This window comes from Leptodactylus fuscus, chromosome 9, assembly GCF_031893055.1.
Source record: "Leptodactylus fuscus isolate aLepFus1 chromosome 9, aLepFus1.hap2, whole genome shotgun sequence".
In the NCBI taxonomy this organism is placed as follows: Eukaryota; Metazoa; Chordata; class Amphibia; order Anura; family Leptodactylidae; genus Leptodactylus; species Leptodactylus fuscus.
The window spans coordinates 84961239-84975118 of NC_134273.1; the positions used below are offsets into that span (position 1 = coordinate 84961239).

The following is a 13880-nucleotide window of genomic DNA, read 5'->3' on the forward strand; positions in this document are numbered from 1 at the left end:
GATACCCAGACCGGGCGGGGGAAACTCCGACACAATCTGACCAAGAGCGCTGACAATGTCTGCAGGATCAGACCACTCCCTAATGTCTATGGCACTGTCACAGGCAAGGAGGATTGGGCATGCTGGATTTCAACATGTCCACTCCTTTGTTCTCAAGGGCAGGAACTACACGTATGACAGCAGCTTATTCCATGCCATGTTAGGACCCCTGAGCAGAGCATGCTTATGTATGGGGGGGCTCCGGAGGAACAGTCAACAGCTACTTAAGGTGCAAGGCCACCATAGAAAGGCAGTGACCCTATAACAAGGATTAAATCTGTCTGTTCCCCTCTCCAGGTCTACGATAACGGATTCCACGCTTTGCACAAGGAACTGCCTGAGGTGACTAGTTCTGTGTTCCAAGAAATCGAGAGATGGATCCTGGAAAGATTAGGAACCACAGGAGCTGCCCCACCTAATACGAGTCCTACCCACAGCCCCTAGGAACGTCCTCCTGCCACGCAACGTCGGGTTCCTTCGGAATAAGCTTCCAGCCAATATGGTCTTCTTCCTGCTGACCATCCCCAAACTTCACCCCATCCTAATTCCAAGCAAACCTCTGACCTGGACCCTTCTCAGCCGAGCCCAAGTCTGACTCTTACCCAATGTCCTCCAGCAGAACTTCTCGAGATGAAGGAAACTTCCCTTACATCTTGTTAGAATTCAGAGAAAGCACAAGAAAAGCATCAACCCTTCTCAAGGAGCTGCGGGACGTCCCGGCGCGGTGAAGACTGTTGTCCAAGGAGGATTTGGGCATTACCGTTCTCAGCAATAATTTTACAACTTGCGTCCACGTTCCTGATGGATTCCTGTGGATGAAGGATTCACTCGCGATCAGCCTGGACCTCGCGGACTAGAACCTTCGAGAGATTACAAAGCCTCCTGGACTCTTCTCCGGCAAGCACAAAGCAATACGATCCAATGTAACGACTTAGTGTTTTAGGAGTGAGAATCCGGCCCCGTCCCTGAAGGACCCCCTTGTAGATACCCCTCCCCCTGCCCTGGTTTTAATAGATTTTATTACACGATATAATATGATATTTAATATGTTAATATATTTACTGCCGGAATGGTTCCAGTAGTTTTTTTTAGATTATTTTTTACATTCTAGAAATGTGAACTTTGTGGCCTTTCTGCCTGCGATCCATTGCTGATATGTAACGTCTCCTCTATCCGCTCATGTCTGGGGGGGGCAGTGTGTGTAGGGTGGTGAAATGTTTAACAAAAACTTCAAAAAGTTCTTGCCCCCTCCCCATAGTGTAGCATATAGCCGACTGCCGTCATCATAAGGGTCAGCAACTCTGCAATAGTGATGGGTGAATCTCGTCAGACCCCAAAGTATAAGAATCGCGGGCCACAAGGCGGTGCAGAAGGTTAGTAACCAGCTCGTACTCCCCTTTAGCTCCTCTTTTTTCCCCGTGTGTCTTAGGGCCTCTTCAGGCATCCTGTGTGACGTCACCACTGAGGCCCAATCACCTATGGGGCATGTGAACTTTTAACACAAGTAGCCATAGCATTGACGCATCCCATGTGATCACCAAGGCCCAATCGCAGACCTGGGGCCACTGCCATTACCCAAAGGCTGGAAGAGGCCCCAAAACTCCAGGTAACCGAGGAGAAGTGAGGAAAGGGGATTAGGTCCCCTGCATATTATACTGTGGGTCTGAAGAGACCCCCGAGTATAATAATTGTGGCTGCTGAATCCCCCAAAAATTGGCTTTGGATGACCCCAAATTTTTGGAACACTTGTAACATGCCTGGATTGTTACAAGCCGACTCGATCATCCCTATTTTGCTGTATATTGGGCCCGAATACAAAATCTGTAACCGGGCCTCATCGACCTTGTTATAACACTGGCATCATCATATAGGGCCAAGGGCCCCCCCCTAAAGTAACAGGGTCAGGAAGCAACTGCTACCTCCGCACCCATACAATTACACCCCTGAAGTTGTCACCTATTCTACATAGCACCCCTGTGCCTGCACCCTAATACGCAGTCTGGGTCCACTACAAATCTAATGTTGTTTAGTCTTAAGGCCCAAATTTTGGTGCCGATTCCATAAAATAGGTTATAGGGGTCGGATTGTCATTTTTGTATACACAGCAAATCCCATGGAGCCTTCACACAGAGCTAAAAGATGAAATTCTGTCGCCACCACTAGAGGGAGCTCAGGAGCTTACTGCATACAGGTTCATCATTAGTAAGTTCCTGCGCTGCCCCTAGTGGTGAGACACAATGGTATCATTTAGACTGAGTTCACATTCTTGGAACCACCATTGATGGAAAATGTGAATCCAGCGTAAACCTTGTCTGTGGGTGAAGATACGCAGGGGATTTGGCGCTCTGTAGCAGGAAAATTACTGTCCGACTCCTATAAAGATTGTAAAAATTAATAAATTAATTTACTAAAAAATAGACTTCGAAGTATTCAGAAATGAAGGATTGATTCTAAGCTGCCTAATAATTTCTATATTCTCCATTCACATCCAGAGCTGCGTTTACAGGCTGCTCCATTGTACGCTGCGGTTTGTAGCATTTACATCAGAACATGTACAAGGCGTCTGATGTAAAGAGAAATCGCTCCACACAATGCAAAGCATCAGTGGATATTGTGAATGCAGCTTTAGCAGGGAGTGGAGTACATACAAAATGTTATACAAGCTTCCCCTATGATGCAATGAAACATTCCAAGAATTCCCTAATACTCCAGCACCCCTGGCCCGGCAGAATCTGGCGGCATTATCCTGTATGACGTTGAATACCGGTTCTGCTCCGTCGCCATAACACGACCACATTCCCTTGATCGCCGGATTTATGCAGAACTTGCCTTGAATGTAATCCTGTAAAATTAGAATGTCTGCACATGGTGACTAAGGGGGACTACAACTCCCAGCATTCCCTGCAGAAGCAAAGAATGGGACTTGTAGTGCCCCACCAGCTGCAAATGATGGAGAAAGCGCTGGACATGACAATAGTCAGAGTTACCCTTTATGGCAGAGCAAAGGGGTGAACAGATCAACTCCTGCCTGGAAAGGGTTAAAACTGTAATAGTGGAAAAGCCGGAGATTTCTATAACCGCTATACTGCACTTTGTAACAAGAAGGCACAATATACCGTATGTCACTTTTATACCTGTAACACAGAAACACCAAGAAATAAATCTGACTGTTAGAACTGAAATTATTGTAATGTTTTATCTTCTATATAGTGATCTGTACCCTGCGGAATAACCTGGGTATATACTGTATATAATGCTATATGTACAGCCGGTATAACCTGGGTATATACTGTATATAATTATATATGTACAGCCGGTATAACCTGGGTATATACTGTATATAATTATATATGTACAGCCGGTATAACCTGGGTATATACTGTATATAATTATATATGTACAGCCGGTATAACCTGGGTATATACTGTATATAATTATATATGTACAGCCGGTATAACCTGGGTATATACTGTATATAATTATATATGTACAGCTGGTATAACCTGGGTATATACTGTATATAATTATATATGTACAGCCGGTATAACCTGGGTATATACTGTATATAATTATATATGTACAGCTGGTATAACCTGGGTATATACTGTATATAATTCTATATGTATAGCCGGTATAACCTGGTTATACACTGTATATAATTCTATATGTACAGCCGGTATAACCTGGGTATATACTGTATATAATTCTATATGTACAGCCGGTATAACCTGGGTATATACTGTATATAATTATATATGTACAGCCGGTATAACCTGGGTATATACTGTATATAATTATATATGTACAGCCGGTATAACCTGGGTATATACTGTATATAATTCTATATGTACAGCCGGTATAACCTGGGTATATACTGTATATAATTCTATATGTACAGCCGGTATAACCTGGGTATATGTTATACTTCTTGTATATAGTGATATAACTTGGGTTTGGCTGGAGATTCTTTGTACGTGGCCCAGATCTGTAGACTATAAAGCACAGACCTCGCCGCATTGTTATATCTGACAACCTGCTGCCGCTTCTATGGGAGATTTCTGTGTCACTGTAACCAGGAGCGATACTTTGTACAAGCTGTGAAATGTATTCTGTGCAGCAGTTAAAATGTAAATTCTCTTCATTAACATGTATCGGCTTCTCCTGCACCAGAACACATCACAGCTGTTCTGGCATCTATAACCCGGCGCTGCTATAGGAGGGGGCACCGCTATATGTTACACCAAACCGCAGGAATACAGATACAACCCTTAGCAGGACCAAGGAGACATCCCTGCACTACATCTTCAGGCTCCTGGAAAGTCTCAGCACTCTTAAGTCTTCTGAAGTGCTTTGAGTAGGTTACCAATGGGTAATATCATTTACTCATACATTTCCAGGAGGAATCGCAGAGGAACAGCTCAGCACTTACTACATAAAGAGCGAAGATGAGATACCTGACACCAGCAGTAACATAACCTGCTCTATAACTGCTACATTGTATCACCGTTATTAAGAGCAGCCTCTGGAAGGGAACGTAAGACGTCTGAACACTAATAATGACTTTCTACAGAATTACCTGCGTCCCTTTAATAGGAGATTATTTCCTTTAAGCCTCAATGATGAAAAGATGGTTGTGGTGCTTTTAGAAATGAAATGTGAAAGCTGGAATCGCAGGTGACACCCGTGTGATGTTTATTTATAAGGAGTCCTATGACAGAGCTGTCAGCGAATCTTAATGTCTGAGGCTCAGCGAGAAAAGAAGATAGGTGACAGAAAAGGAGGAATCATATGCAACAAAGTAAGGAAGAAAAGCATCAGCTCAGGACTTGTCTCCTCTATGGACAAGAATAGCATTACTACAAAGAGACCAAAGAGTATAATAACACTGCCAACTATAGAGGAAAATATAACTACTATAATACTGCTCCTATGTACAAGAATATAACTACTATAATACTGCTCCTAAGTACAAGAATATAACTACTATAATACTACTCCTATGTACAAGAATATAACTACTATAATACTACCTCCTATGTACAAGAATATAACTACTATAATACTGCTCCTATGTACAAGAATATAACTACTATAATACTACTCCTATGTACAAGAATATAACTACTATAATACTGCTCCTAAGTACAAGAATATAACTACTATAATACTACTCCTATGTACAAGAATATAACTACTATAATACTACCTCCTATGTACAAGAATATAACTACTATAATACTGCTCCTATGTACAAGAATATAACTACTATAATACTGCTCCTATGTACAAGAATATAACTACTATAATACTGCTCCTATGTACAAGAATATAACTACTATAATACTGCTCCTATGTACAAGAATATAACTACTATAATACTACCTCCTATGTACAAGAATATAACTACTATAATACTACCTCCTATGTACAAGAATATAACTACTATAATACTACTCCTATGTACAAGAATATAACTACTATAATACTACTCCTATGTACAAGAATATAACTACTATAATACTGCTCCTATGTACAAGAATATAACTACTATAATACTGTTCCTATGTACAAGAATATAACTACTATAATACTACTCCTATGTACAAGAATATAACTACTATAATACTACCTCCTATGTACAAGAATATAACTACTATAATACTGCTCCTATGTACAAGAATATAACTACTATAATACTGCTCCTATGTACAAGAATATAACTACTATAATACTGCTCCTATGTACAAGAATATAACTACTATAATACTACCTCCTATGTACAAGAATACAACTACTATAATACTGCTCCTATGTACAGTAATATAACTACTATAATACTACTCCTGTGTACAAGAATATAACTAATACAAAAATAGAAAAAGATATAAAGTAGCTCACCCTTGTAGTCGTTCAAATGATGATTGTTGGTGCACGACCCTATTCTCCTTGACTCATTGGAGTAAATAAATGGAAGTATAATCTTGTCAAACCGAAGGTTCGATATAAGGGTCCGCGACTCACAGCTTGTAAAAACTTTTCTTTTTATTTCATCCTTTTAAAATTTCTGTTTGCCACCATAGGCTGAAGTATACATTTAAACACAAAAAAACATAGTGTAGACAAGGTAGACACTGGACATGGTGAGTTAAAAACCGCTAGAAAACTGACGCGTTTCGGGACTATTGAGGCGTCCCTTAATCATAGTGAAACTAGCCTGAACATTGTAAGCAGTGTGAACTTAATATACACTCTGAGATGACTAAAACTGGGAGGATCCAAAACCTTTCTACATCATCAGCTGATCATTTAACCCTTCCTGGCAAGTTTGTGGATCTCACTTAGTTTTGTTTTAAATAGAGACAAGGATAGAAGTAAAAAAAAAACAAAAAAAAACAAAAAAAAAAACACTTGTTTATTCGAGATTATTCTGTTGCACGAGCATAAAAGAATAAATATCTCAACTCTAACTAAAGTTGATATCAAAAAAAAGATCTTACTTAAAAAAGAAGCATTATGGATCCTCCGGTTTGGCTGTCGGCAACCGGAGGGTATGAATGCTAAGTCAGACCTGGCTTTTATTTTTTGACTAACAAACTTTTCATCTCTAACCTTATTAAATTAACGTGTTTTATTTTATATCATTTATAAAAAACGTATAAAAATTTTTTAGATATGTTAAGGGATGTGTTGAAAAGTTTTGAGAATTAAGGTATCTGTATCAGCGAATCTGATGTCTATCTTAGATGCTTGGTTAAAGTTAGTGAAAACAGTGTTACATGTCAGTTTACCTGTTAGACTAGATTTCAGCCCTCAACTCTGCAAGTTAATTACCTTGGGAGTGGTCAGGCTTGTTGTACCTTTGTAGGACTAAATTCACATGGAGGGAGGTACTGCGGTAATCTGTTTCAGTTTAGTATTGAAAGTAGCTAACTTTTTGATATCAACTTTAGTTAGAGTTGAGATATTTATTCTTTTATGCTCGTGCAACAGAATAATCTCGAATAAACAAGTGTTTTTTTTTTTGTTTTTTTTTACTTCTATCCTTGTCTCTATTTAAAACAAAACTAAGTGAGATCCACAAACTTGCCAGGAAGGGTTAAATGATCAGCTGATGATGTAGAAAGGTTTTGGATCCTCCCAGTTTTAGTCATCTCAGAGTGTATATTAAGTTCACACTGCTTACAATGTTCAGGCTAGTTTCACTATGAGTAAGGGACGCCTCAATAGTCCCGAAACGCGTCAGTTTTCTAGCGGTTTTTAACTCACCATGTCCAGTGTCTACCTTGTCTACACTATGTTTTTTTGTGTTTAAATGTATACTTCAGCCTATGGTGGCAAACAGAAATTTTAAAAGGATGAAATAAAAAGAAAAGTTTTTACAAGCTGTGAGTCGCGGACCCTTATATCGAACCTTCGGTTTGACAAGATTATACTTCCAAGAATATAACTACTATAATACTACTCCTGTGTACAAGAATATAACTACTATAATACTACTCCTGTGTACAAGAATATAACTACTATAATACCGCTCCTATGTACAAGAATATAACTACTATAATACTACCTCCTATGTACAAGAATATAACTACTATAATACTACTCCTATGTACAAGAATATAACTACTATAATACCGCTCCTATGTACAAGAATATAACTACTATAATACTACTCCTATATACAAGAATATAACTACTATAATACTGCTATGTACAGTAATATAACTACTATAATACTACTCCTATGTACAAGAATATAACTACTATAATACTACCTCCTATGTACAAGAATATAACTACTATAATACTACTCCTATGTACAAGAATATAACTACTACAATACTGCTCCTATGTACAAGAATATAACTACTATAATACTACTCCTATGTACAAGAATATTACTACTATAATACTACTCCTATGTACAGTAATATAACTACTATAATACTACCTCCTATGTACAAGAATATAACTACTATAATACTACCTCCTATGTACAAGAATATAACTACTATAATACTACTCCTATGTACAAGAATATTACTACTATAATACTGCTCCTATGTACAGTAATATAACTACTATAATACTACCTCCTATGTACAAGAATATAACTACTATAATACTACTCCTATGTACAAGAATATAACTACTATAATACTGCTCCTATGTACAAGAATATAACTACTATAATACTGCTCCTATGTACAAGAATATACTACTATAATACTACTCCTATGTACAAGAATATAACTACTATAATACTACCTCCTATGTACAAGAATATAACTACTATAATACTACTCCTATGTACAAGAATATAACTACTATAATACTGCTCCTATGTACAAGAATATAACTACTATAATACTATTCCTACAGTATGTACAAGAATATAACTACTATAATACTACCTCCTATGTACAAGAATATACTACTATAATACTACTCCTATGTACAAGAATATAACTACTATAATACTACTCCTATGTACAAGAATATAACTACTATAATACTGCTCCTATGTACAAGAATATAACTACTATAATACTGCTCCTATGTACAAGAATATAACTACTATAATACTACTCCTATGTACAAGAATATAACTACTATAATACTATTCCTACAGTATGTACAAGAATATAACTACTATAATACTACCTCCTATGTACAAGAATATACTACTATAATACTACTCCTATGTACAAGAATATAACTACTATAATACTACTCCTATGTACAAGAATATAACTACTATAATACTGCTCCTATGTACAAGAATATAACTACTATAATACTGCTCCTATGTACAAGAATATAACTACTATAATACTACTCCTATGTACAAGAATATAACTACTATAATACTATTCCTATGTACAAGAATATAACTACTATAATACTGCTCCTATGTACAAGAATATAACTACTATAATACTGCTCCTATGTACAAGAATATAACTACTATAATACTGCTCCTATGTACAAGAATATAACTACTATAATACTACTCCTATGTACAAGAATATTACTACTATAATACTGCTCCTATGTACAGTAATATAACTACTATAATACTACCTCCTATGTACAAGAATATAACTACTATAATACTACTCCTATGTACAAGAATATAACTACTATAATACTGCTCCTATGTACAAGAATATAACTACTATAATACTGCTCCTATGTACAAGAATATACTACTATAATACTACTCCTATGTACAAGAATATAACTACTATAATACTACCTCCTATGTACAAGAATATAACTACTATAATACTACTCCTATGTACAAGAATATAACTACTATAATACTGCTCCTATGTACAAGAATATAACTACTATAATACTATTCCTACAGTATGTACAAGAATATAACTACTATAATACTACCTCCTATGTACAAGAATATACTACTATAATACTACTCCTATGTACAAGAATATAACTACTATAATACTACTCCTATGTACAAGAATATAACTACTATAATACTGTCCGCAGGGTGGATATTTTGGATGACAACGAATATTACAATGGTTGTATCTGATACCCCTCTTGCCCCTACATCCTCGGTATTATTCCGCCATCTCTTGCTTCTCCTATGTAAGAGTTAACACAATTGACTGCACCGATAATCTGGACTATTACGAGGCTTCAGAACTCTTTAGAATTCATCTCCATTTTCCGTGCTTCGCTCTGTTTACCGCTAATCATCCTTCTCTTTTTCTGCCATGGCTGCCTCAGCGATTTTTCTAGGTTTTCCTTTCTCAGTGTGTAATAACACGCACTATACCGCCCCCCCAGCTCTCAGGAGATGCGGCCCCCTCCTTCATTCAGAATTTGCAGCTGTACCGCTGGTATTCAGTTCTGAGCGCGCCCAGGCGTTGGTAATTGGCTGACAAATGCGCATCCACTGCTGTGTTCTGGGCCTCTGCTCGGGGGGAGTGGGCTCGGGGTCTTTTCCCTCCCTTGTTAACCCTGGACCCGCACTGTGTTGTATACTGATAATAGGGGGGGCACCGAATACAAGAAACAGCCCCTGTGCTCTAATATTGATATAGAGTAAGATTGCCACATTATTTAGGGGGGGGGAGGGGTGCATTAGATTTTTTGTGGTCTTGTCCCCAGATATTTTTGGAGTTGTTATTCCTGCTGGTCCTGACACATTCTCACCTAACTCCCCCCCCTCCCCCATAGCCTGCAATTTTCCTTTTAGCCACTAAGCCTAATAATAGATAGATGCTTGCCAATTCTGTAGGGGTTTTCTTTGTAGTATTACAATAGAAGATAACACCTCTATAGATAACACCACTGACCCATCATTACATCACTACTGACAGTAAATGATGTCACAGCCTGGCTCCTCCCCCTCCCTGCACAGAGCAAGTCTAGAAAATTCTCCCACAGACCCCAATAGATCGGCTCCAGACACGGCTCTGTGCAGGGGCTGCGTACACGGAATGATGCTGAAGTTGTTACATTGTTTTCACTTCCGATGTTCTGGGAAAAAATTTTTGGTTGCAAAGGTGGACGAAGAATAAACTGTAGAGCTGGACCAATAATACAGAGCCCAGCGCGGGTGTGCCACCTGGTGGACAGAGCCGCTACTGCACTGAAATGGTCAATACAGGTGAAGAGCTGCAGGGAGGATTGTTCTATGGAAGGAACAAAGAGTAGTAAAAAAATAAAAAAAATTCAAAGGTCTCTCACCTGTAAAATTCCCCGAACAAAGGCTCCGAGACCCCCGACCAAGTCTGTGTACTGGTCCTGCAGCAATGACGTCACGTACAGCCATGTGACCAGGGTAGTCAATCACGGGCCTCAATGATGAAAGCGGGGACCATAAGTGGAGACTGGCGGGAACAGGGGGCGAAGGGGAGGGGGGCGTATAAGTCTATGGCTGCCAATGTAATTTTATACATCACCAATGGCCATACAAGATGGAAGTATCGTCATACAAAGAGGAGGGGATAGATAGATAGATAGGAGATAGATAGATAGATAGATAGGAGACAGATAGATAGATAGATAGATAGATAGATAGGAGATAGATAGATAGATAGATAGATAGATAGATAGATAGATAGGAGACAGATAGATAGATAGATAGATAGATAGATAGATAGATACCCCACTGTGCCAGTAGGTCATTGTTAGTATTATATCTACCTGTATATTTTGTGTATTGTATGTAACCCCCAAATGTAAAGCACCATGGAATTAATAATGTAAAGCACCATGGAAGTAATGGTGCTATATAAATAATAATAATAATAGGAGATAAATAGAAGAATATATAGAAAGGGAGACAGATATTTGTAGATGGGGTAGTTGTACATGATGGTATGTATAGAGTCAGATATAAGACAGATAGAGACCAGAGCGGCGCCATATGGTGAAGGCAGGTGCTGAGGCCTCAGGACAGCGGCGAGGTGCGCGCCATAGATAATACATAAAGACGGCAGGCAGCGCTCCAATATCCAACAGGAGACAGAACTTATTACCTGGTGTGGACATGGGCGGGAAAGGCTCTCTGTATTAGATACTGCAGTGCTGTCTGCTTTATTAGATATGAGAAGAGTCCCTGCGAGGACGGATACATGGGGGACTGATTGTCCAATAAAAGCACATTCTCCATCTACACAAGTTGCTGGCAGACTGGATTGTGTTTTCTGGATAGATAGATAGATAGATAGATAGCAACCAAAGCAAACCAGGCAGATAAATAAGAAAGATTAGATACACATGCATAGATTAGATACATCACCTCCTCAGTAAGGTGACAGATTCCTTCAGTAATGCAAGGGTTAAAGGCAGACGAAGAAGGAACCTTTCCCCATTGTCTGGTGCCCACAAGGAGTCAGCATGGCACCTTCCTCCGCTTTCTCCTTGGCGGCCGCGGCCTATATACATCTCACTGCTCATTCCCTGCAGATTTTTTTTGTAACACAAGATCAAAGTATCTCCCAGGAGTCTACAGCCAAAACTCCAGCAAGAAGAATAGAAAAGAAAGATTCTGAGGAGACGGCAGATAAAACGAAGGAAACTGTCCCTGCAGGATGTGAGCGGCGGGGACAACATGGTGTAAAGGCATTGTATATGACAATAACGTACAGAGAACAAGAAACAAAGGAACAGAAACTTCTACTAGTGCTTACATATAGTGAGAGCGGCAAGAGCCTGACACTACAATAATACGTTACATCACTGATCCTGGATTATACTCCAGAGCTGCACTCACTACATACATTACTTACCCTGTATTATACTCCAGAGCTGCGCTCACTATTCTGCTGGTGCAGTCACTGTGTACATACATTACATTACTTATCCTGTATTATACTCCAGAGCTGCGCTCACTATTCTGCTGGTGCAGTCACTGTGTACATACATTACATTACTTATCCTGTATTATACTCCAGAGCTGCGCTCACTATTCTGCTGGTGCAGTCACTGTGTACATACATTACATTACTTATCCTGTATTATACTCCAGAGCTGCGCTCACTATTCTGCTGGTGCAGTCACTGTGTACATACATTACATTACTTATCCTGTATTATACTCCAGAGCTGCGCTCACTATTCTGCTGGTGCAGTCACTGTGTACATACATTACATTACTTATCCTGTATTATACTCCAGAGCAGCGCTCACTATTCAGCTGGTGCAGTCACTGTGTACATACATTACATTACTTATCCTGTATTATACTCCAGAGCTGCGCTCACTATTCTGCTGGTACAGTCACTGTGTACATACATTACATTACTTACCCTGTATTCTACTCCAGAGCTGCGCTCACTATTCTGCTGGTACAGTCACTGTGTACATACATTACATTACTTACCCTGTATTCTACTCCAGAGCTGCGCTCACTATTCTGCTGGTAGTCACTGTATACATACATTACATTACTTATCCTGTATTATACTCCAGAGCTGCGCTCACTATTCTGCTGGTACAGTCACAGTGTACATACATTACATTACTTATCCTGTATTATACTCCAGAGCTGCGCTCACTATTCTGCTGGTACAGTCACTGTGTACATACATTACTTATCCTGTATTATACTCCAGAGCTGCACTCACTATTCTGCTGGTACAGTCACGGTGTACATACATTACATTACTTATCCTGTATTATACTCCAGAGCTGCGCTCACTATTCTGCTGGTGCAGTCACTGTGTACATACATTACATTACTTATCCTGTATTATACTCCAGAGCTGCGCTCACTATTCTGCTGGTGCAGTCACTGTGTACAGACATTACATTACTTATCCTGTATTATACTCCAGAGCTGCGCTCACTATTCTGCTGGTGCAGTCACTGTGTACAGACATTACATTACTTATCCTGTATTATACTCCAGAGCTGCGCTCACTATTCTGCTGGTACAGTCACTGTGTACATACATTACATTACTTATCCTGTATTATACACCAGAGCTGCGCTCACGTGCAGGCTTCTGAGCTAAAAGCTGAAAAGCAGAATTGTGAATACGGCTCTGAAGTACAATACTGGCTGTAACAGTTTCCTAGTTCATGGCCTTATTACCAGTTGTGTTCTGTATTAGATGATCAGATAATAATCTGCGGCCGGCGTCTCCATCGCTGTCGCGTCTCCTCTGACCTTGTAATGTTGGTCTAATCAGCTGTGACCTTAATAAGATTAGAATTTATAGTCGCCCGACACTCGGCTCCTTCATGAATAATTGAAGGCGAATTTCTCCATCAAGGATGACACTGCTCAGTCATCTATAATACACAGACAGCGAGCCGCGCAGCTTTAGAGGGAAACGGTGGCGAAAACTATCGGGGA

At 39.2% G+C, this 13880-nt stretch overlaps 1 protein-coding gene across 4 annotated transcripts in view; it reads left to right on the forward strand.

Moving 5' to 3' along the window:
• The window catches only part of MGLL (monoglyceride lipase), a 47066-nt gene extending 43864 nt beyond the window's left edge, over window positions 1-3202 (forward strand). For all 4 annotated transcript variants that reach the window (XM_075286629.1, XM_075286627.1, XM_075286626.1 and 1 more), the window contains one exon: window positions 337-3202. In XM_075286629.1, coding sequence (XP_075142730.1) covers window positions 337-483 — 147 coding nt within the window. In that variant the 3' untranslated portion in view covers window positions 484-3202. The remainder of the gene's footprint in view (window positions 1-336) is intronic.
• Window positions 3203-13880: the final 10678 nt, after the last annotated feature.